General features: G+C 43.3%; 1 protein-coding gene across 3 annotated transcripts in view; it reads right to left on the reverse strand.

Annotated features, from left to right (window-relative positions):
- LRRK1 (leucine rich repeat kinase 1) overlaps positions 1-23957 on the reverse strand; it is a 145639-nt gene that overhangs the window by 68055 nt on the left and 53627 nt on the right. For all 3 annotated transcript variants that reach the window (XM_038746353.1, XM_038746352.1, XM_038746350.1), the window contains 4 exons: positions 12636-12862; positions 9684-9811; positions 9424-9587; positions 8390-8527 (listed from right to left, as the gene is read on the reverse strand). In XM_038746353.1, coding sequence (XP_038602281.1) covers positions 8390-8527; positions 9424-9587; positions 9684-9811; positions 12636-12862 — 657 coding nt within the window. The remainder of the gene's footprint in view (positions 1-8389; positions 8528-9423; positions 9588-9683; positions 9812-12635; positions 12863-23957) is intronic.

The raw sequence follows: 23957 nt of genomic DNA on the forward strand, positions 1-23957 counted from the left end.
AGACAGTACAATACAACAACATAAGAGACACTGCCCACTCACAAAGAGCTTGTGGGCTTCCTGGGGCTGATTCAAAGCCCCAGTATTTTATGGGGAGCTAACAGAACAGCCTCTAAACTAACTCCAAATCCTGAGAAAAAGCAAATGTACGATATCTATTTCTTTTCAATTAAAATTTCCCCCCAAATTCAATGAAGTGATATTGCAAATTTAACGGAGTTGAAAAATAAGAGTTAAATTGCAGGAAAATGTATATTCTGACAACCGCAAATTGAGTGTCTCAATGTAATTTCTAGCACACAATTTTTACCTTTTTTCACTGCCTTTAGGAAATATGTACATTTTATGAACATTAAATAGGAAGAGCCACTTTAACGATTACAGTCTTCATTAAAGGATTATACCTCCATTAAGGTCCTGTACTAAGTTTTAAAGTTTCAAACAGTAAGATAATTTTTTTTGCAGTTTCAATTACCTTTCAGAATTTTTCCTATCTGCTCTAAATATGCCTATTTAAAGTACTTGCTGTAGAGAGAAAATAGTCAAGGGGTTTGTATTGTTAGAGCATTATAATCAATCACATTATAAAATTTTGTTTTTACAAAGGCTAAAGCTAAATGCTAGGTCAATCTCCAAGGTGGATGCAATTCACAAGCTAAAATTGTTTTGAGGCCAGCTTTAAAGGGTATATAAAGTTTACAAAGAAAGCATTCTGCAGGTGTGTAATCAGGTGATGAAAACAGTCAGTTCAGTTCCTATTCCCAGTTTTCATACTGATGCCTTGTGATTGCCAAAATATCTATGAGATGACACACTCAGGCACTGTCAGGCACTTGTCACTAAAAATGAGGAATTCTAAAAAAACAAAAAAAAAGATCCATTTGATGATTCCATTGCCTGAAATGATGCTACCGGCCAGATTTACCCTGACAAAGTGAAAATATGATAGTCAAACATAGTTGTTTTATATAGACAGTGGAACTGAATAACTCAGCCCAAAAAACAGGTTACTCAGTTATTAAATATTATCTAGTTTGTGTTTTTGCAGACAGGGCCATAGTTTAATTAGAAACAGGACAATAGGAAATCAGCTTTTTTTTTCCATAAACCTAAAAGGAACTAGTGAAATATAAAACAGGAACCAGGCTAGGGAAAGAGGCTCAATCTCAAAGAGAAGAACAATGATTATTTCGGTATTTTTTAAGCACTTAATATAAGGGAAGCAACATGGCTTAGTGGATAAAGCATGGGCTTAGGAGTCAGAAAGACCTGGGTTCTAATACCGGCTCCACCACTTGATTTCTGTGACTTTGGGCAAGTCACTTAACTTCTCTGTTCCTCAGTTCCCTCATCTGGAAAATGAGAATCAAGACTGTGAATCCCATGTGGGACACTGATTGTGTCCAACCCAATTAACTTTTATTCATTCATTCAATCATATTTATTGAGCATTAACTGTGTGCAGGGCACTGTACTAAGCACTTGGAAAGTACAATTTGGCAACAAACGTAAGTGTAAAAAAAGTCACCCTCACTCTACTTTGGTTACGAGTGAATAGGAAATAATGAGTGCTTTGAAGCCTAATTCAATCTTACAGTTCTTTACCTCAAGTATAATTAATTTATTTTCAAAGGATGGCTTCATCCAAAATTGAATTTAAGTTAAATTTTCACTGTTCACTGTTTCCTGAATTGGTCAAAGGGATATAGGCCCCACATCGAGACACTTTCAATGAATACAATGTTCTGTTTTAAGAAATGTAAATCAAACATCAGACAGCTAAGTACGAAATCCATCGGAACTGTACTTTTATACGGAGGAATTGGCTCTTTGTAAAGCACAGAGGACTACTGTCTCTACCAAAATATGTTTTGTTTTATTTTTTTACAGTGCCTTCAAAGACAAATAATTAGCAGAGTCAACATTTAATCATTTCTCATTGTTGACAATTAGGAAGATTTTGTTTACTAATTAAACAAAGCTCTCTCACTTGTTTTGAGGCTTTTCATCACAGTGCCTGGCATATAGTAAGTGCTTAACAAATCCCATTATTATTATTTTTATTACCAAGTACTATACTCTGAATTAGGTATACAAGCTATACAAGTTAATCCAAACAAACACAGTCCCTGTCCCAAATGAGGCTTACAGTCTAAGTGGGAGGGAAAACTGAGGCACAGAGAAGTTAAGTGACTTGTCCAAGGTCACACAGCAGACAAGTGGCAGAATCAGTTTTAGAACCCAGGTCCAAGGTCTTTCCACTAGAAGGCAGAATTTGATGTAGAGAAAAAAAATATTTCATATACCATTTCTAATCTGAATTTGACATCAAATCACCCATAATTATTTGTATATTATTATAAAAATAATAATAGCAACACTAATACCATTATTTATTAAACATAATTTACCGACCACTTCACTGGTGTAGATATAAGAAAAGCAGGTCTTCAACTGTAAGGTCTTTTGATCTTAAATATCTAGATTTTTTACAAGAGAGAAACCATGAGGCCTTATGTAGACAGCATAGGCCTGGGAGTCAGGGGATCTGAGTTCTAATTTTGCTCTGCCACTTGCCTACTCTGGGACCTTGGGCAAGTCATTAACTTCCCTGTGCCTCATTTTTCTCATCTTTAAAATGGTGATTCAATATCTGTTCTCCCTCCTCCTTATACTGTGAGCCCCATGTAGGTCAGGGACTGGGTCTGATCTGGCTATCTTGTATGCACCCCAGTGCTTAGTAAAGGGCTTGGCACAGAGTAAGCACTTAACACAGACCCCAATTATGATGGTAATAATAATAGTAATAATAATAGGGGTATTTGTTAAGCACTTACGATGTGCCAAGAATGGTCCTAAGTCCTGGAGTAGATGCAAGCTAATCAGGTTGGAGACTCTCTGTCCCACATGGAACTCAAAGCCTAGGTAGGGAGGAGAACACCTATTGAATCATTTTGCAGATGAGGAAACTGAAGCACAGAGAAGTTGAGTGACTCACCCAAGGTCACTCAGCAGGCAAGTTGTGGAACCTAGGTCCCCTGACTCCCAGGCCTGTGTTCTTTCCACTAGGTGATGCTTCTTCTGAATCTAGACTGTGAGCCTGCTGTTGCTGTTTCTACATGTTGCCAACTTGTACTTCCCAAGCGCTTAGTACAGTGCTCTACACACAGTAAGCGCTCAATAAATATGATTGAATGAATGAATAACTGAGGGAAGGTGTGTTTGTGTGGTGGAATTGCCTAGTTAATTTACTAGTAGTTAGCAGTCACAAGTGCCACAGTAAAAACAGCAAAAGGCAAGCATTTACCAACTCACACTCCCTAGTCCAGACACCTTCTCCAGGGAAACAAGAGAAATAGCAGTTATAGAATTTAGTGGAGTGTTATATGTGCAACACATGCCCTCTGGTGAAGGAAATGACACATGACAATTCCTTTGAACTGTACTCAATGATCAAGAGAAACTGGAGTATGGATTGTATTGACACTATCCTGTCAAAGGACCAAAAATTTTACACCTTCCACATATATCACCCACAATCACTCCCTGTAGGAAGTTCAAGGGTAATAAAAATCAATTAAGTCAGCATAAATACTTCTGTTCCCTGGGAGTCTAGCCGAACAAATATTTGGGAAGCCGCTCTAGAAAGCACACAAACCACTCTCAGCCAAGTTTAATTCAATACTTACAATTATTGACAATGCTGATTTCAGAAGAAGTGGTGGTGAATTAGTGACAACAAAACTATCTCTCTATGCTATGCTGCTTTAAAAATACGTGCACTGGCTGGGAATGCACTCTCCCAGTAGTTTACTACAGCGTTCTGCACATAGTTAAGTGCTCAATAAATACTCAATAAATTGACTGATCGATTGAAAGAACAAAGGAAGGGAGAAGCTATCAATAGAAGCCGCTTCTTGAACTGATACATATCCTGATGATATCTAGGCTGTTTCTTGTCTTCAAGGCTACCTTTGGAGCCCCTGCAGGTTGAGTCAAAGTTTAGGGAATGATGGGGGCCTGGGGATAACGGGAGGGAGCAGAGATGCCACTCTCTCATTTTGAGTCTTGGGTGGTGGGGGTGAACTCCTGTGGGTCTTTTCTGGATTTGGGGTTTCAATAGGGTGTGCCATCCAGGTGATCTAGAAGCGCAGCGGGGCATAATGCCCCCTCATCTGAGCCCCCGGTTTCAATAGAGAGAAGAAAAAGCTCTGTAAGAGCTAAACAAATGCCAAATTACTATGGCAATTTCTTGCTCCAAACCGATCTCTTTTTTTAAAAAAAATATCCTGATGATTAACAGGAACAGGGTGGCTGTTTTACAGAAGAGGCTTCAAAAAGATCATAATGGCAGGAGCAGGCTGAAAACAGACCATAGCATGGCAGCAATATAGCAAAGAGCAATAATCACACTTCTGAGGGGTTAAAGGATCTGCCCATTGTGTGTGGATCTTTCAATCATTCTGCTGCTTTTGGGCAAACTCACACTGTTAGTGATGCCACTGCAGCACAAAAGACAGCTGTGTTTATGTGTGAATATATACAGACACACATATATTTGTCCCTCCTGCTCAAAGAAGATGCCACTGTTTGTGAAATTGGTCTATGGGTGAGTGTGTGTGTTTGTGTGATGTGTCTTTGTTTCTCTGCAAAAGCTACTGTGGGACCCTGAGACCCAACCACACGGATGTACATGTCGTTGTCCTGTTTTGCGTTTTCACTATGCTTTTTGGCTGAAACATTATTAGGGAATTAGGCAACATTCCACACACCACCATGTTGCAAGAATCATTTTGAGCACATGTAATGTTGGAACTGACAGCACTACAATGGAAGTTTTCCTTAATGTAAAATTTTGCCAGAATGCCATTTTCCTTTCATATGCAAATTCCTGTGCCCATGTGACACAATCATGGACAGTGAAAGAATAACTATACTTCCTCAAAAACCATAAGGAAGGAGGCTAATGGGGGTCACTGACTGGAATAATAATCCTAATTGAAAACCATTTTGCAAATTAAATGATCAAATAATTGTAGTTGACAACATTCACCAATATTTCAGAGTCGAAACCCACAGAGACAGACGACATTTTGCTTGGAAATGCGGGTGGCCATTTAGTTCCAGTGATCTCATCAGGAATAGATCCAGCTCATACAGATTGAACTAATGCATGGCTTGGAACCTAATGGTCTGTGAATCAGTTACAGCTCTCCATGGAAATAGATGTGGCTCGTGGCCTGCTGGCCCTGAGGAGTAACTCGTGGATGGGTGAACTGTCTCAGGTCTCCCGTTCCCGTTTCCTCTGGCTGGTCAGGGGAGCCGGTGACCACCAGCTATTATTTCCCTTCCTCCCTTCCTCCTTCCTTCACAGCCTGTGGCTGCATAGGTTCAGTAGCCGCGCTGCTCCCGGCAAAGTGCTACAGTTGGTTTAAAGGACAGAACCATGGCAGCTTTTTTTGAGGTATTATTTGTTAAGCGCTTAATAATAATAATTAATAATTACGATACTTGTTAAAAGTGCTTCTTATGTGCCAGGGTAGATACAAGCAAATTGGGTTGGAAACAGTCCCTGTCTCGCAGAGGACTCACAGTTTTAATCCCCATTTTACAGATAAGGAATAGAGAAGTGAAGCGATTAGTAACTTGCCTAAGGTCACACGGCAGCCAAGTGGCAGACCCGGGGTTAGAACCTAGGTTCTGACTCCCAGACTGTGAGCCCGTTGTTGGGTAGGGACCGTCTCTATATGTTGCTGACTTGTACTTCCCAAGTGCTTAGTACAGTGCTCTGCACACAGGAAGCGCTCAATAAATACGATTGAATGAATGAATGAATGAATGAATCCCCTAAACCACATTTCTTTTCTACTAGGCCATGCTGCTTCCTTTCCTTCTTTCTTCCTTTCCACCTCATCCCCTCTTTCCCCTTCTCCCCACTGGTAGCGTCCATGTGGTACAACTGACATCATCACATTATGTCGTGTGAGGCATGACCTAGTGACATCATAAGCCATGTGGGGACTCCTGAGTTTTATGTCTCTTTGGACATGAAGGTTCAAAATTTTTATTTTGTTTGGTTTTTCTGCACACACAAAAAAAGGCTGCCCACTCTTCTGCTGGAAGCAATGTTAAGTGACCATGAGCCATCTAGTGTTCAGATTTTATAAGCATGAAAACAACTTGGAAAAAAACCCAACGAATAGTAGCTTGAGACTTAACAGCAGGGATGGTTTTAAATGGTAAATGAGTGAGGCAGCTGTATTGGGGTACATTGTCAAAAGGGGGTCATTGCAGACCAGCCATAGGATAGTGACAGTTGAAGAGTTATTAATAATAATAATAGTAATAATAATAATGATTATGGCATTTGTTGGCATTTGTTAAGCATTTACTATGTGCTAAGCACTGTTCTAAGTGCTGGGGGGATACAAGGTAATCAGGTTGTCTCACATGGGGCTCACAGTCTTCACCCCTATTTTACAGATGAGGCAACTGAGGCAGAGAGAAGTTAAGTGACTTGCCCAAAGTCACACAGCTGACAAGTGGCGGAGTCGGGATTAGAACCCATGACCTCTGACTCCCAAGGCCATGCTCTTTCCACTGAACCATGCTATGCTTTGTATACCAAGTACTGTGCTGAGTGCAATCAGATCGGACAGTCAGGGAACATGGCCTAAAAGGGAGGGAGAACTGACAGATGAAGAAACTGAGGCCCAGAGAAGTCAAACGACTTTTCCAAGGTGACCCAGCAGGCAAGCATTCTTGGGCTCTTTCCCCTAGGCCACAAAGAGTCAAATTTCTGCTCAAACTGGCAGCAGTGCCCATGCTGGCAAGGATCTGGGAAGGGAAGATTAGCAATGGCTCTGAAGTAAAGGGGGTGCCAGTGGTTCTCCCTTGGAGGGCAAGATTCAAAGGATTCTTTTTTTTTATGGCATTTGTTAAGCACTATGTGCCAGGTGCTGTACTAAGCACTGAAATAGATACATGAAAATTACATTGGACACAGTCCATGTCCCACATGGGGCTCACAGCATTAATCCCCATTTTACAGATGAGGGAACTGAGGCACAGAAAAGTGAAGTGATTTGCCCAAGGTCACACGGCAGACAAGTGGCGGAGCCGGGATTAGAATCTGGCTTTTTGGCTTCCAGGCCTGTGCTCTATCCACTAGGTCACACTGCTTCTCAGTTTGGTTTGGGTGGAGTTGGGCAGACTTCCACATGATGTCATGACTTCACTGTGTACTGATGCGGGAAACTGCAATGTTGACATACCGAACATGAAGGGGTATGAGATTTTTCCCGCCTCAGGGTAGACAAATGTCTGAGGCTCTCCCTGACCCTCTGACACTGAGCGATGGACCGTCAGAATGAGAGGAAAGGAAGAAAGGCCACCGTGTATCTGGTCCTTCCAGCTCCCAGCAGAAACCTCCAGAACTCTGAAAGGCAGAGGCTCAGTCTTGTGCCCTTCCGACAGGATGATATACTGACATCTGGCTTGCTCTTGCTTTACTTTCTTCCCCCATGCCTTTCCTGCTGTTCTTCTTGTTTTGTTTCTGTTTCTTCTTCTTAGCCACCAACTGCATTTAGATAAGATGAGAGGCAGCATGGCTCAATGGAAAGAGCACAGGCTTGGGAGTCAGAGGTCATGGGTTCAAATCCCAGCTCTGCCAATTGTCAGCTGTGTGACTTTGGGCAAGTCACTTCACTTCTCTGTGCCTCAGTTCCCTCATCTGTAAAACGGGGATGAAGACTGTGAGCCCCACGTGGGACAAACTGATCACCTTGTCTCCTCCCCGGAGCTTAGAACAGTGCTTTGCACATGGTAAGCGCTTAACAAATACCATCATTATTATTATAGAGAAGCAGTGTGGCTCAGTGGAAAGAGCCCAGGCTTGGGAGTCAGAGGTCATGGGTTCAAATCCCGACTTCGCCAGTTGTCAGCTGTATGACTTTGGGCAAATCACTTCACTTCTCTGGGCCAGTTACCTCATCTGTAAAATGGGGATGAAGACCGTGAGCACCACGCCGGAAAACCTGATTACCTTGTACCCACCCCAGTGCTTAGAACACTGCTTGGCACATAGTAAGTGCTTAACAAATGCCATTATTATTATTATTTAGATAGGGATATAAATTCCTCTTCTATATCACCCTCCTGCTCCTGAAATATCTTCTAGTGCAAATTACCAGTTACTAAAGCTATTTAAACCTCTCTGGTGATTGCTGAAATCTAATTGGCCACGGCAGGAACAGACAGTTTAAAACATACAAAGACCAGAACCTCATTCTGCAAAGATTAGAGATTTTTGTTTATGATTCAATTCCCAATATTATATCCATAAATTCAAAGATAAGCCACCATGTACAAACAGTTTATGTACACTTACATCAAGTTGGAAAAGTCCTGAAGGAACTTCTTTTATGCCATTTTCAGAAAAATCCACATCTTTAAGCTGATTTTTCCAAAAAACGGCTATTTTGTCTGGTAGAAACTCCAGCAAATTTTTAGATGCTTTACAGCATTTCTAGGGATAAATGGATAGAGACAGTGAGATATCAACAATCACTTAAGTGTACAAGTTTGCCTTCACTTCTACAGAACTTCTGTTTCAACACAAGAATTTCACTACAAAATATGGCCTTCAAAAGAAAAAAGTTCTTAAGTACATGTCACTATTACTTGGTGGTTACATACTGATTCTAACAAAGGCTACTGTGACCTCTCCAAATTAACGTTTCAGTAGACTGCTGCAATTTAGTCACAGTATCTTACTGTGCTAGCCTGATAATTGAAACTTTACACCTCACAGAGAGTGGATAGTGTAGATGCTACAACTAAGAGGAACAATACACTCCTTAGCCTTAGTGGTACTAGTTGTAGCTTCAGCTGGTTAACTTCAATTCCTGAGAATTTCTTAGTTAGAAAATAAGTAATAATCCTTTTTGACTCACACATTTAACAAACAAAATTCTGGGCCACCAAATATCCCCACCATTTGGCAGTATTGTGAACATGTAATTTTTTAAATTTAGAGAAGCAGCACGGCCTAGTGGAAAGAGCATGGGCCTGGGAGTCAGAAGACCTGAGTTCTAATCCCAGTCTGCCCCTTGTCTGCTGTGCAACCTTGGGAAAGTTGCTTAACTTCTCTGTTTCTCAATTCTCTCATCTACAAAATAGCTGTTTAATACCTGTTCGCCCTCCTACTTAGACGGTGAGTCCCTATGGGACCTGAATATCTTGGATCTACCCCAGGACTTAGTACAGTGCTTGGCACATAGTAAAAGTGCTTAACAAAAACTACAATTATCACTATTATTGCTATTATTAAGTTAGCCTAAGATAGCCAATGATCTCCTTTACATCTAAACTACTTGTTCTGTCAGTTGCCCCTGTTTGCTTTAATATTAGAGTCACACTTACCAAGGGGCAGGCCCATGGATCTGGAAAAACCTTCAGATTATTTCTGGAAACATTCAGGTTATTTAGTGATTTGAAAGAGTGAAGAAATTGTGTAGGGAGTTCAGAGAGTTTGTTATCAGAAACATCAAGTTCCTGTAGCTTTCTTAATCCAATCCAGTTAGTTGCTTAAAAACAAAACAAAACAACAAAACAATAAATCGGTGTACACTCTCGGTTCAAGAGAAAACACCAACTTAACTTTGATTACCAGGCATAAATACCATTATCTTCTTCGAATAATTTTTCTAAATAATTTTTTGCAGCTATTAGTTTTTGAAGTTTTGAGAGATGCAAAAAACCGGGAGGAAGATGAAACAGCTTGTTGTTGGATATATCAATTTCAAGTAACCTGCGGTTGGGAAAAAAGTAAAATAATCAGAGAACGCCTTTTGATATTCATTTTTAATGCTGATCAAGAAAACTAGTATGCCATTTTTTATTCCTGGCATATTTAATTTGCTTAAGCAACCAAAATAATGCCACTTTAAAGCCCCAAAGATTTTTGATATACAATATAACAAGAACGGAACGTTCAAACACTAAAAAGTTGAAAACAAAAGGCAACATTATTCAATGTTTCCTCAAAGAGGCAGTTTTGTTATTTCCAGTGAGCTCCATCTCCATTACACCGTTCTGTGACCAACCAGAGCAAACATGGATACAGTTTATTCTAGTCTAGATGACCAGTAGGAAATTAAAAATCATCATATACCGAAACTCCCTGGTGACTGTCTTGAACTCCCTGAAAAGACTGAATTCCCTGTAGACTATAAACTTCTTGTCGGCAGGGATTGCCATTTACCAAATCCATTGCACTGTACTTTCCCACACGTTTAGTACAATGCTCCACACACAGTAAGCACTCAAATACCACTAATAGAGTACAATGCTCCACACACAGTAAGCACTCAAATACCACTAATAGATTGATTGTGTCTCCTTCTCATGCCATAAAAACAGAGGCTGAATGAATGGATTTCTCTCTCTGACCTGTCTCCATAGGGAGCCAACTCCAAAGATGGCCACCAGCCTGCTCGGGCTTGTCAGGCCCTGACGATTCCACTCTCCCCACTGTGGCTCCATGGTTCTCAGCCACCAACTCCTACCATGGCTGACTACAACCCCTGTGGTATCTCTTCCATCACTTCCCACTCCTCCGACCTGTCACCGGGATCTGCTGCTGTTGACTACTCCACTCAGCATTTTGGGAATGGAGATGGGAATGGTTATCGTGAAGTGAGAGAGTGTCATAAGAAATATGGGCGTCAAAATTAAAGAGTGCTAAAAGACAAGCATTATAAATAAACCTGAAACCTACAGATGCTCTGGGGCTCCTGAGAGGTGGGGTGGGTATCTCAAGTGTCATTTTGATGAAGCCTCTACCTAGAATGGGTACACTTTATAAGCTCCCATTATAAACCCGTTGTGGGCAGGGAATGTGTCTGCCAATTCTGTTATACTGCTTTACTGTACTCTCCCATGCGCTTAGTACAGTGTTCTGCACACAGTAAGTGCTCAATAATGCAATTGATTGATTTTTCCCCTTGCTTTCCTGATACTCATCTGTCAAGATCCGACAACTCATTTTTCTCCACAAGCAAGCTTCTTTCTTCACCTCAGTCCCCTAGGCTCTCAAAAATCCTCCTTCTCACAAAGTCCAATCGCTTCACCTAGGCCTTCAAACACAAAACTAAAAGCAATGCAACTTTCTCCCTTGTCCGTGGCCAGCAGTGAGAGAGCCTGTTCATAACAACACTTGCTCTGGAACTTCATCAAGTACAAGGGTGCTATCCAACCTGCCTGATTTGAACTTGGCCAACAAACTTCCAAACCCAACAGTAATTCTAAGAGCTCTTATGCTCTTCCCCTCCTCCTTTTTAATGCTAGTGAGAAAGCTGGAGGCCCTAAACATCCATTCTCTGGGCCAGCTTCATTACCTAGCCGGGCTAAACTCAGTTTCAGACTTCAAGGTGAGGAGGGCAAGAAGAGCTAAGCTGGTCATGGGAGTGGAGATGGAGAGGCCTCCCTACCCTTTCTTTGCCCAGTAATGCACTCAAGTTCTTCATGGGAATGAAAGTCAGACTGAGAGGCCCTTTGCTATTTCGGCTTCTTCCAGATCAGTTCTTCTCAATGGGAGGAGGTTATCAAAGTGAGAGTTGCCATGCCGGGAGCAGTGGAGTCCTGAAAAGCCATTTAGTAGGAAAGTATGAGCTTTAAATGCAGTTTTCTCTGCCACTTAGAATGTTCCCTTTTCTCTCCTTTGCCACCTTTAGGATTTGCTGTTATGCTTTAGGGAGATGAACTGAAACCATTATTTTTATACCATGTTATGGGAGTCCTCCAGAGCTCATGAAATGAGAAAGTTAAGATGTCCTGTTCTAGATGGCTCTTAAGTACTCCTTTTTAATGATATTTGTTAAGCACTAACTCTGTGCCAGACACTTGACTAAACGCTGGGGAAGATACAAGCTAATTAGGTCAGATACAGTCCATATCCCACAAGGGGCTCATAGTATTAATCCACATTTTACAGATGAGGTTAACTAAGACACAGAGAAGTGAAGCAACTTGCCCAGAGTCACAAAGCAGTCAAGTGGGAGAGCCGGCAGCCTTCTGATTCCTGGCCTGTGCTCTATTCAATAGGGCATGCTGCTTCTCAGTACCATCACTGGCACTGTGCTTGACAAATAGCAGTGATGTATCACAACGATCACCAGGACTGGCAATGGTCATCCACAAAGAGTAAGCAACAACTCACTAACTCTGAGGATTGCCCAACACCTGAAAAATGTCAGTCAACATAAAAACATAAGGGACACGCTCTGGATTGAAACAATGGTTCTTCCAGCCTAGCAAGTCTATTTCTGTCAATGGCAACAAAGACCTCTTATAGAGAAAGTAAGAGTGGACCCAAGGGTTGAGGCCTCTGGCATGCTAATAACTGACAGTCCAGTTAAATGGGATATAATCTGTACCAAAAGCAGGGTAAGAGGCAGCGTGACCTACTGGAAAGAACATGAGCCCGGGATTCAGAGGAACTGGGATGAGCTTAATGACTTTAAAATAAATCTTTACTATTATTAGGGATAACCGGCAAGAGACAATTGAACCACTGCATTTGGCAATTGAAATATTCTTTCTAGCTTATCTTTTGTCTTGGGAATCTTGCCTACCTTGTACAAATGATTTCATCAGAGGACTGCACACTGGGTAACTCCATCAGCTGGTTGTCAGAGAGTTTCAGTTTTCGGAGATTAATTAGTCCCCATGGAATGACAGAGGGAAGGGATGTGAGACAGTTGGAGGAAAGGTCCATCTCTGTGACTTGACATGAAATATCGATTAGCCAATCTAGATCCACCCATGGTAGCTTGAGATTCGACCATTTCACATGGAGAGGCTAAAATGAAAAACAAAGAAAGAAAAAACAAAAACACAGATGTTTAATGATCTAGAGGCCAGTGGGCAAAGTGGACTGGATTCATTCAATGCATTAAAGACTGGGCCCAGCTACATACCCACCCTGTTAGGTGGAGAACTATACTTTGGAGAATCAATCAGTCAATGATATTTACTGACCCCCACTGTGAGCACTATACTAAGCATTACAGAGAGTACAAAAGAGAAGCCACAATTCCTGCCCTGAATGAGAATCTGGTCCTTCCAAGGATGGGGTCGTTAAGAAGTTCAACTCTAGAAACCAAGTGAGAAGTCTCCTGTTGTCTACAAAAAGTTCAATTTTATCAGCCAAGTGAGAAATTTTCTGTTGTCTAGGGATGGTAATTTGTTCCTGGTGATAAAAAAAAAAAGGCAGAGAGAGGTAATCTATCCAAGAGGTCTTATCTAAGCCCTTCTTTCCTCTTCTCCCACTCCCTTCTGCGGTATCCTGATTGCTTCCTTTATTCATCCCCCCTCTCAGCCCCACATCACTTTTGTACATGTCTGTAATTACTTATATTAATGTCTGTCTCCTCCTCTAGACTGTAAGCTCATTGGGGGCAGGGAATGTGTCTGTTTATTGTTATACTGTACTCTCCCAAGTGCTTAGTACAGTGCTCTGCACACAATAAGTGCTCAATAAATAACAGTGACTTGAATGAATAAACTGAGTATTTTTCTAACTCATTGAAGTTTAGGGAAGAAACTGATCAAGAAAATCTGGTTTTCTTTCTATTCCTCAGAAGCAATAGTAAATTCATATCATGTAAAACAAAAAATAGTGCTTTGGAAATGGAAAAATGTACCAACTAGTATGGACTATTTGGAAACATCTCAAAGATATACTTTGGAAACTATTCGACCAAACTGCTTCCAAGTTGGCTTCAGTTGGTATGAATTCCAAAGATTTCCACTAGATGGCACACACCTATTTAGCTGCATAAAGTCTTTTATTCTATTTTTCAATCTATTTCTAGGCAATTCAGCTAATCTAAAACATATCACAGAGTGGAGGAAATTCCAACTGAGGCAGCAATAGAAACTGGGCCACTTGAAGAATTCCTAGGAATTTTTACTAAGGATGTTATTTAGGCACAAATCATCTTCTGACCTATAGTCCAGCTAGTGCTCGGATGAAATTTAAGAAACTTTCAATTAAAATACACTAAAAACCAGAGGTACACCACTACACTAGCCAATCCTCTTAAATATGTTTGAAGTAGAGTTCTAGGCAAAGAGAATTCCACTGGCTTCCATTTTGGGGTGTGGGATGGGACCACATTTCCCAATTCTGTTACATTGCACTCTCCCAGGTGCTTACTAAGTCTCCCCCTGCTAAGTGATCAATAAATACCACTGATTGATTGACTGGTTGCTAAGGTAATCTCTCTAGTTCCTACTAGACTAAAACTAGAGGGGAAGTTAAGGGCTCAATGATGGTGAAGAGGACCACACAAAGGGTGAGGCAGATGGGGCACCTGTACTAGGAGAAGTGCCTGGAGATCCGTGCTGCTCCCTTAAAATTGAATGGCTTAATGGTGAAAGTTAGGGTGGTCCAACCTGTTGAAGCAGAAAGGCAACTTTACAATCAGAGTGGGGACAGGAATTGATCACAAACCTCCATGCCCGACTACCTCTGGGATGGGAGGACTGGGTGTTCTGGGGTGCAGTGTGTCCCACTGGGAAATTCAGGTCTCACAGCAGAATCCTCCAGTCCACCTAGTAGTCACCAACTCCACCAGCTCCTAGAGAAGCAGCATGTCCTAGTGGACAGAACACGGGCCTGGGAGTCAGAAGGACCTGGGTTCTAATTCTGACTCTGCCACTTGTCTGCTGTGGGATCCTGGGCAACTCACTTAACTTTCCTGTGCCTCAGTTACCTCATCTGTGAAACGGGGATTAAGACTGTGAGCCCCATGTGGGACGGAGACTCTGACCAGTCCAATTTACTTGTATTCAACACGGCGCTTAGTACAGTGCCTGGCACGTAGAAGGTGGTTAACCAGTACCAAAATCAAATTTATTATTATTATCATTATAAATTTTATAAACTGTGCACCAAAAGCTCTGTAGAAAAGAAGTCAAACTTCTGACCCTTCCCTGGAATACAGCCAGGAGTGGAAGAGAGTGAGGATGCTTAGAAGCAGCATGGCCTAGTGGAAAGAGCCCAGCCTGGGAGTCAGAACGTCATGGGTTATAATCCCGGCTCTGACACTTGTCCGCTGTGTGACCCTGGGCAAGTCACTTCACTTCTCTGTGCCTCAGTTACCTCATCTGTAAAACAGAGATTAAGACTGTGAGCCCAGTGTAGGACAGGGACTATGTCCAACCCTATTTGCTTGTATCCAACCCCCCCCAGCACTTAGTACAGTGCCTGGTATATAGTAAGCACTTAACAAATACCACAATTATTATTATTATCATTATGTACTTTCGACTCCTGGGGCCATTTAAAAGACTGACTGGGACTTGGAGAGCCAGAGGGTGATAGTGGAGATATCCCATCCCACTGGAGGGTTGGGGCTGAGAGTGGGGTAATAATAATAATAATAAAGGCATTTATTAAATGCTTACTATGTGCAAAGCACTGTTCTAAGAGCTGGGGGGTTACAAGGTGATCGGGTTGTCCCACAGGGGGCTCACAGTCTTCATCCCCATTTTACAGATGAGGTAACTGAGGCACAGAGAAGTGATTTGCCCAAAGTCACACAGCTGACAGCTGGCGGAGTCGGAATTTGAACCCATGACCTCTGACTCCAAAACCCGGGCTCTTTCCACTGAGCCACACTACAGGCCAGTTCAAGAAAACTAGTGGGCTGCATGTGCCGACCACCAGCCTGTAGTTATCCCACATTGGAGTAAGTTTCCTTTTATATGGATAAATGATTGAGGGGAAAGTTCTGGAAAGCACTCCTGGTGAGTGGTAGGGCTGGGGAGGAGGCTCAGCAGTATTTAACTACATTTGAGTTTACTTCTATTTATTCTAATGACTTGACACCTGTCCACATGTTTTGTTTTGTTGTCTGTCTCCCCCCTCTAGACTGGGAGCCCTCGTTGGGTAGGGACCGTCTCTATATGTTGCCAACTTGTATTTCCCAAGCACTTAGTACAGTGCTCTGCACACAGTAAGCGCTCAATAAATATGATTGAATGAATTGAATGAATGAATTTGGGGATGTATCAATCAATCGTATTTACTGAGCACTTACTGTATGGAAAGCACTGTTCTAAGCACTTGGAAGAGTACAAAATAACAGCTGTTAGACATGTTGCCTGTCCACAATGCACTTAAGAGTCTAGAGGGAGAGACAGACATAAATCTAAATTATGGATATGTACAACAGTGCTTTGGGGTTGAGGGAGGGATGCCTAAATGGTGCAAATCCTAGTGCAAGGGCGACACAGAAGGGAGTGGGAGAAGAGGAAATGAGGGTTTAGTCGGGGAAGGCCTCTTAGAGGAGATGTGTTTCTAATGTGTTTCTAATAAGGGTGAGGAGAGTGAACGCATCTTGGATGTAAAGAGGGAGGGAGTTCTAGGCCAAAGGCAGGACATGGGCAAGGGGTCAGTGGCAAGATAGATGAAACTGAGGTACAGATTCTGGGCAATTCACTTAACTTCCCTGTACCTCAGTTACCTCATCTGTGAAATGGGGATTGAGACAGTGAGCCCCACATGGAACAGGGACTGTGTCCAACCCAATTTGCTTGTATCCACCCCAGTGCTTAGTACAGTGCCTGTCACATTGTAAGTGCTTAACAAATACCACAATTATTACTATTATTTACCTGTTTAAATGAGAATTATACACTTAGGAAGTTCAGAATAAAGAAATAATACATTCCCTGCCTATAAAGAGTTTACATCCTTAATGGGAAAGACAAACATAAAAATATTTATAAAGTGGTCAAAATAAGTAACTCAACATGAATGCTGGAGATTAATGTACATAATTTCTTAAGTGCAAGAGTTGCCTGAAGGGTCTGTCTGGTTTATGGTGCCGGAATTAATCAGGAAAGGTTGGCTGGAGAGGGTGGGATTTTAGCAAGATTTTGCATGTGGGGAGAGCTGTGATCTGTCAGGTTTTGGGGGTGAAGGGGATGTGTGCAAGGGGACAGAAGTGAAAGAGGGGAGAGTGAGGTACAGCTAGAAGGTTGACTTAGGAGGAACAAAGAACTGAGTTGGGGAATAGAGGCTGAAAAGGGCGAATTGGTGGAGAACCTTGAAGCTGATTGTGAGGAGTTTTTGGTAGATACAGAGAATCATTTGGTAGCCAGTGTAGGATTTTGAAGAGGAGATGAGACATGTGGGCTGAGTGAGATTCCTGGAAGGTGAGCCATACAGTGGTATGTAGCAGAGACTGGAGTGGGGAGAGGCTGCAGGCTAGGAGACCAGAGAGGAGGTTGAAGCAATAGTCTTGTCTGCCAACTCTGTTGTATCATACTTTCCCAAATGCTTTGTGCAGTACTCTGGACACAGTAAGTGCTCAATAAACACCACTGACTGATTGATTGATAGTCAAGGTAACTCAACACTGTGGTACAGGTTGGGGTGGAACTGGAGGGTGTTGCATAGGAGGAGGTGGCAGAATCTGACGGAAGGCCGTAAGGTGAAATATAACAAAGCGGTTGAGAGCTTCTGAGACAGGGAGGATAGTGTTATTATCAACTGAGATGGGAAAGTTATGGGGAGGGGTGGGTTTAGAGGAAAAGGGAAGTTCTGCTTTAGATATGCACAGTTTGAGAAACTGGCAGGATGTCCAAGTAGAGATGTTTTGGAGGTAAGAGGAGATGTAAAATTGAAGGTCTGATGAGTGGTGGGAGCTAGAGAGATAGATTTAGGAATTGTTCACATAAAGGTGGCAGTTGGAGTTATGTGATTCTTCACAATCCATCCAGACAGCTGTAGTCTTGGAAGAATACGCCTTAGTTTTCTAATAAACTATCTAAAATGTGTAGGGGAAGACATGCTTTCTGGGAAACTGACTACAGTTTGTAATTAACAGCAGGGAAATAACCTCATTCCAGAGTTGTTCAGTCTGAAACCACTCAAGACTTTCTCTGGAATTCAGCTGAGCTGTTTTGCTCTGTCAATGCATTTTTGAATCATTTATTCTAAATAGGAAGCACTATTTATTGAGCATTTACTGTTTGCAGAGCACTGTACTAAACGTTTGGGAGAATACAATATAACAGGGTTGGTAGAATCCCATTGTCTCTTTATATACTTTCAGTCATCTGATAGCCCATTCTAATCTCCTTCAAGTCTTCTAGGCTCAAAAACAACAATTGGGAGAAGAAATGCTTCTTTTGAAATGGGCTCAGTGGAAATAGCATGGGCTTTGGAGTCAGAGGTCATGGGTTCAAATCCCAGCTTTGCCAATTGTCAGCTGTGTGACTTTGGGCAAGTCACTTAACTTCTCTGTGCCTCAGTTACCTCATCTGTAAAATGGAAATTAAGACTGTGAGCCCCACGTGGGACAACCTGATCACCATGTAACCTCCCCAGCGCTTAGAGCAGTGCTTTGCAATAGTAAGCGCTTAATAAAAATGCCATTATTATTATTATTATTATAAAGCCATATGAAAGGGAGGGTTTGGCTGATACAGATTTTTGATTCCTTATCCTCTACTACAATTTCTTTTTTGTTCTGGCTTGTGAATATAGTTGCCTCGAGGCATTATAAAGCATTGCTGGGAAAAGGAGTACTTTTTGAATGAGAAGTCCAGTCCGTGAAACATTTTCATTTTGTAAAAGCGCTGCCAGCATGCATGCTTTCACTACACATTTTGGCTAGGAGGCTCTTAGGGAATTAAGGAACAGGAAATGAAAATCTGAAAACTCTTGGGATATAGCGCAATGTGGGGCTGGAAGAAGAGGTTGCAGGTGTAGCACTGGGCAACTACAGCACAAGTTTTCCTTAACTAGGGATTTCACATAAACACAACTCCCACATTACAGGACAACTGGAGAAGAAGCATGGACTAATGGAAAGAGCAGGAGCCTGGGAGTCAGGGGATCTGGGTTCTAATCCCAGTTCTACTGCTTCTCTGCTGTGAGATGTTGGGCATGCCACAACTTCCCAGGGCCTCAGTTTCCTTATTTGTAAAATAGGGAGTAAATCCTACTCCCTCCTACTCAAAGTGTGGGAAACTGTGTCCAACCTAATTATCTTTTATCTACCCCAGCGCTTAGTACAATGCTTGACATATTTGGAGGCACTAAATAAATACCATAATTATTATGACAGCACAACACCCAGCATAAAGTGACACGAAGACTTGAGAATCATCCAATTGACAGTTTACACAACTTGAATTCACTGGATAACCGATTTTCCATGTCACTTTGGGTTGTGCACCAGACCCAAGAGAGCTCTAGATCTGAAGCTCAATCAGTGGTATTTATTATTACTATCACCAATCATGATAATAGTAATAATAATGACGGTGGCATTTGTTAAGAGCTTACTATGTGTCGAATACTGCAATAAGCACTGAGGTGGATAGACGATAATCAAGTCCCACATGGGGCTCACAGTATAATAGGAGGGAAAACTGGTTTTGAATCCCCATTTTGCAGATGAGGGAACTGAGGCACAGAGAATAATAATTATAGTATTTGTTAAGCGCTTCCCATGTGCCAAGCACTGTGCTAAGTGCTGGGGTAGATACAAGTTGATCAGGTTGTCCCACGAGGGGCTCACAGTCTTAATCCCCATTTTACAGATGAGGTGACTGAGGCACAGAGAAGGGAAATGACTTGCCCAAAGTCACACAGCTGACAAGCGGTGCAGTTGGGATTAGAACCCATGACCTCTGACTTCCAAGCCCAAGCTCTTTCCACTAAGCCACGCTGCTTCTCGAAGATAAGAGAAGATAAGTGACTTGCCCCAGGTCACACAGCAGGTAGAGAAGCAGCGTGGCTCAGTGGAAAGAGCCTGGGCTTCGGAATTAGAGATCATGGGTTCTAATCCCAACTGCACCGCCTGTCAGCTGTGTGACTTTGGGCAAGTCATTTCCCTTCTCTGTGCCTCAGTCACCTCATCTGTAAAATGGGGATTAAGACTGTGAGCCCCTCGTGGGACAACCTGATCACCTTGTACCCCTCCCAGCACTTAGAACAGTGCTTCACACATAGTAAGCACTTAACAGATGCCATCATCATCATCAAGTGGTAGAGCTTGGATTAGAACTAGGTCCTCTGACTCCCAAGTTTTACTTTGTGCAGAGTACTGTACTACGCATTTGGGAAATGACAATAGAAGCAGTGTGGTATAGTGGACAGAGCATGGGCCTGAGAGCCAGAAGGACCTGGGCTCTAATCCTGACTCTGCAATTTGTCTATGTGACTTTAGTCAAGTCACTTTGCAAATAAATTATTATTAAGAGAGATGGTAGGCCCAATCCCTGCTCATGAGGACCTTACAGTCTACAGGGGAAGGAAGGCATTAAAATAAATTGCAGATATGGAAAATGGCAGAGGGTAAGGATATGTATACAAGTAATGTGTAGCTGAGGGTGGGGTGAATATCAAGTGCTTAAGTGGTACAGACTTAGGTCCACTCACCAACTTGGTCACACGCTCGACCTCATCATCTCCTACTGCTGCACTGTCTCCACCCTCACCAATTCTGAAATCCCTCTCTCTGATCATAATCTTCTCACCTGCCTCCTCACTCACACTCCTTTCCCCTGTAAATCCATATTACTCCCTCGTAGAGATCTCCACTCTCTTGACCCTATCCATTTTTCTGAGCGCCTCACACCCCACCTCACCTCCCTTTCCTCTCTACCCAATCGTGATGATCAGATTACTGCTCTCAACTCTACCCTTTCTACTCAGCTAGACTCGCTTGCTCCCCTTTCCCTTCACCGCTCTTGGACCACCAACCCACAGCCCTGGATCACTGCCACTGTCCGCCTCTATCGCTCTTATGCTCGAGCTGCTGAACGCTGCTGGCAAAAGTCTAAACACCATGCCAACCTCGTTCACTTCTAGTTTATCCTTTCCTGCCTTAACTCAGCCCTCACCTCTGACAGACAAAACTATTTCTCTTCTCTTATTGACACCCATGCCCATCATCCCCATCAGCTCTTCTGTACATTCAACTCCCTTCTCAGGCCCCCGGTTCCTCCCCCTCCTCCTTCTCTCACCCCCAACGATCTGGCCTCCTACTTCATTAATAAAATTAAATCCATCAGGTCTGAGCTCCCCAAAGTCACTCCCCCGCCTTCTGCAACCCCCCAGCTCTCAACGCTCTCCGCTACTCTCCTAACCTTCTCAGCAGTATCCTCAGAGGAGTTCTCCTCCCTTTTCTCAAGTGCTACTCCGGCCACCTGTGCTTCTGACCCCATTCCCTCTCATCTTATGAAATCTCTCGCTCTGTCCCTTCTTCCCTCCTTAACTTCCATCTTCAACCGCTCACTCTCCACTGGTTCCTTCCCCTATGCCTTCAAAAATGCCCACATCTCTCCCATCCTGAAAAAACCCTCGCTTGACCCCACCTCGCCTTCTAGTTATCGCCTTATCTCCCTCCTACCATTCCTTTCCAAACTCCTTGAACAAGTCAGCTACATGTGCTGCCTCGAATTCCTCAACGCCAACTCTCTCCTCAACCCCCTCCAATCTGGCTTCCGTCCCCTACATTCCACCGAAACTGCCCTCTCAAAGGTCACCAATGACCTCCTGCTTGCCAAATCCAACGGCTCATACTCTATCCTAATCCTCCTCGACCTGTCAGCTGCCTTCAACACTGTGGACCACCACCTTCTCCTCAACATGCTATCCAACCTTGACTCTGTCATCTCCTGGTTCTTTTCTTATCTCTCCAGCTGTTCATTCTCAGTCTGTTTTACTGGCTCCTCTTCCCCCTCCCATCCCATTACTGTAGGGGTTCCTCAAGGTTCAGTTCTTGGTTCCCTTCTGTTCTTGATCTACACTCACTCCCTTGGTGACCTCATTCGCTCCCACGGCTTCAACTATCATCTCTACGCTGATGACACCCAAATCTACATCTCTGCCCCTGCTCTCTCTCCCTCCCTCCAGGCTTACATCTCCTCCTGCCTTCAGGACATCTCCATATGGATGTCTTCCCTCCACCTAAAACTCAACATGTCCAAGACTGAACTCCATGTCTTCCCTCCCAAAACCCTGCCCTCTCCCTGACTTTCCCATCTCTGTTGATGGCACTACCATCCTTCCCGTCTCACAAGCCCACAACCTTGGTGTCATCCTCGTCTCTGCTCTCTCGTTCACCCCTCACATCCAAGCCGTCACCAAAACCTGCCGGTCTCAGCTCCTCAACACTGCCAAGATCCGCCCTTTCCTCTCCATCCAAACCGCTACCCTGCTCATTCAAGCTCTCATCCTATCCCGTCTGAACTACTGTATCAGCCTCTTCTCCGATCTCCCATCCTCTTGTCTCTCCCCACTTCAATCCATACTTCACGCCGCTGCCCGGATTGTCTTTGTCCGGAAACACTCTGGGCATGTTACTCCTCTCCTCAAAAATCTCCAGTGGCTACCAATCAACCTACGCATCAGGCAGAAACTCCTCACCCTCGGCTTCAAGGCTCTCCATCACCTCGCCCCCTCCTACCTCACCTCCCTTCTCTCCTTCTACAGCCCAGCCCGAACCCTCTGCTCCTCTGCCACTAATCTCCTCACCGTGCCTCGTTCTCGCCTGTCCCACCATCGACCCCCGGCCCACGTCATCCCCCTGGCCTGGAATGCCCTCCCTCCGCACATCCGCCAAGCTAGCTCTCTTCCTCCCTTCAAGGCCGTACTGAGAGCTCACCTCCTTCAGGAGGCCTTCCCAGACTGAGCCCCCTCCTTCCTCTCCCCCGCTCCCCCTTTCCATTCCCCCCGCCTTACCTCCTTCCCCTCCCCACAGCACCTGTATATATGTATATATGTATGTATTTATTACCCTATTTTATTTGTACATATTTATTCTATTTTTTTTATTTTGTTAATATGTTTTGTTTTGTTCTCTGTCTCCCCCTTCTAGACTGTGAGCCCACTGTTGGGCAGGAAACATCTCTATATGTTGCCAACTTGTACTTCCCAAGCACTTTGTACAGTGCTCTGCACACAGTAAGCGCTCAATAAATACGACTGAATGAATGAGAAGTGCAGAGGAGACACAGAGGAGAGGGTGGGTAGGGGAAATGAGGGCTTAGTCAAGGAAGACCTCTTGTAATTATAGGAGGGCTTTGAAGTGGGGGAAAGTGGTGGTCTGTCAGATGTGATTGAGATACGGTGAGTAGGTTGACACTAGAGGAGCGAATTGTGTGGGCTGGGTTGCAGCAAGGAAAGTAGGAGGGAGAGAGCTGAAAGTAATTATTTCCCTCCTCTTAACCCTGTGCCACACTATTCTTCTTCATTTCTTTCACCGAAGTAGTGCCAAGACCACAGATTAATTCACTCAATTGTATTTATTGAGAGTTTATTATGTGCAAAGCACTGTACTGTCTTCTTCAGCAGACAATGGGTGCTTTGTATAGAGAAATCACTCATTAAATACCTCCATTTTCGAGTGGGAAAACTCACCTGCCTGAACCTGTAGGAACTGGTCAGCCAAGACACAACTCAGCAATCAAAAATGGCTAGGATACGTGTGTGTGTGTGTGTGTGTGTGTGTGTGTGTGTGTGTGTGCATGCACATGTGTGTTTGTGTGAGAGAAAGAGAGAAAGAATAAGCCCCACATTGTCATTATTGCTATCACCACATAAATTTCCCCTCGTGTTCACATAGCCTCTGTGGAGAGGGAGATCAAACTGCCTAATTTTTTTTTTTCCGGTGTCAAGTGCTTACTACACATCAGGCACTGTTCTAAGCGCTGGGACAGACATTAGCTAATCAGGTTGGACACAGTCCACCTCCCCGATTTACAGTCTTAACCCCCATTTTACAGATGAGGTACCAGAGGCACGAAGAAGTTAAGTGACCTGCTCAAGGTCACACAGCAGACAATTGGCCGGGCTGCATCCTCTGACTCCCAGGCCTGTGTTTGAGAAGCAATGTGGCTTAGTGGCAAGAACCTGGGCTTGGGAG

The sequence above is a fragment of the Tachyglossus aculeatus genome, chromosome 5 (genome assembly GCF_015852505.1).
Source record: "Tachyglossus aculeatus isolate mTacAcu1 chromosome 5, mTacAcu1.pri, whole genome shotgun sequence".
Lineage (NCBI taxonomy): Eukaryota > Metazoa > Chordata > Mammalia > Monotremata > Tachyglossidae > Tachyglossus > Tachyglossus aculeatus.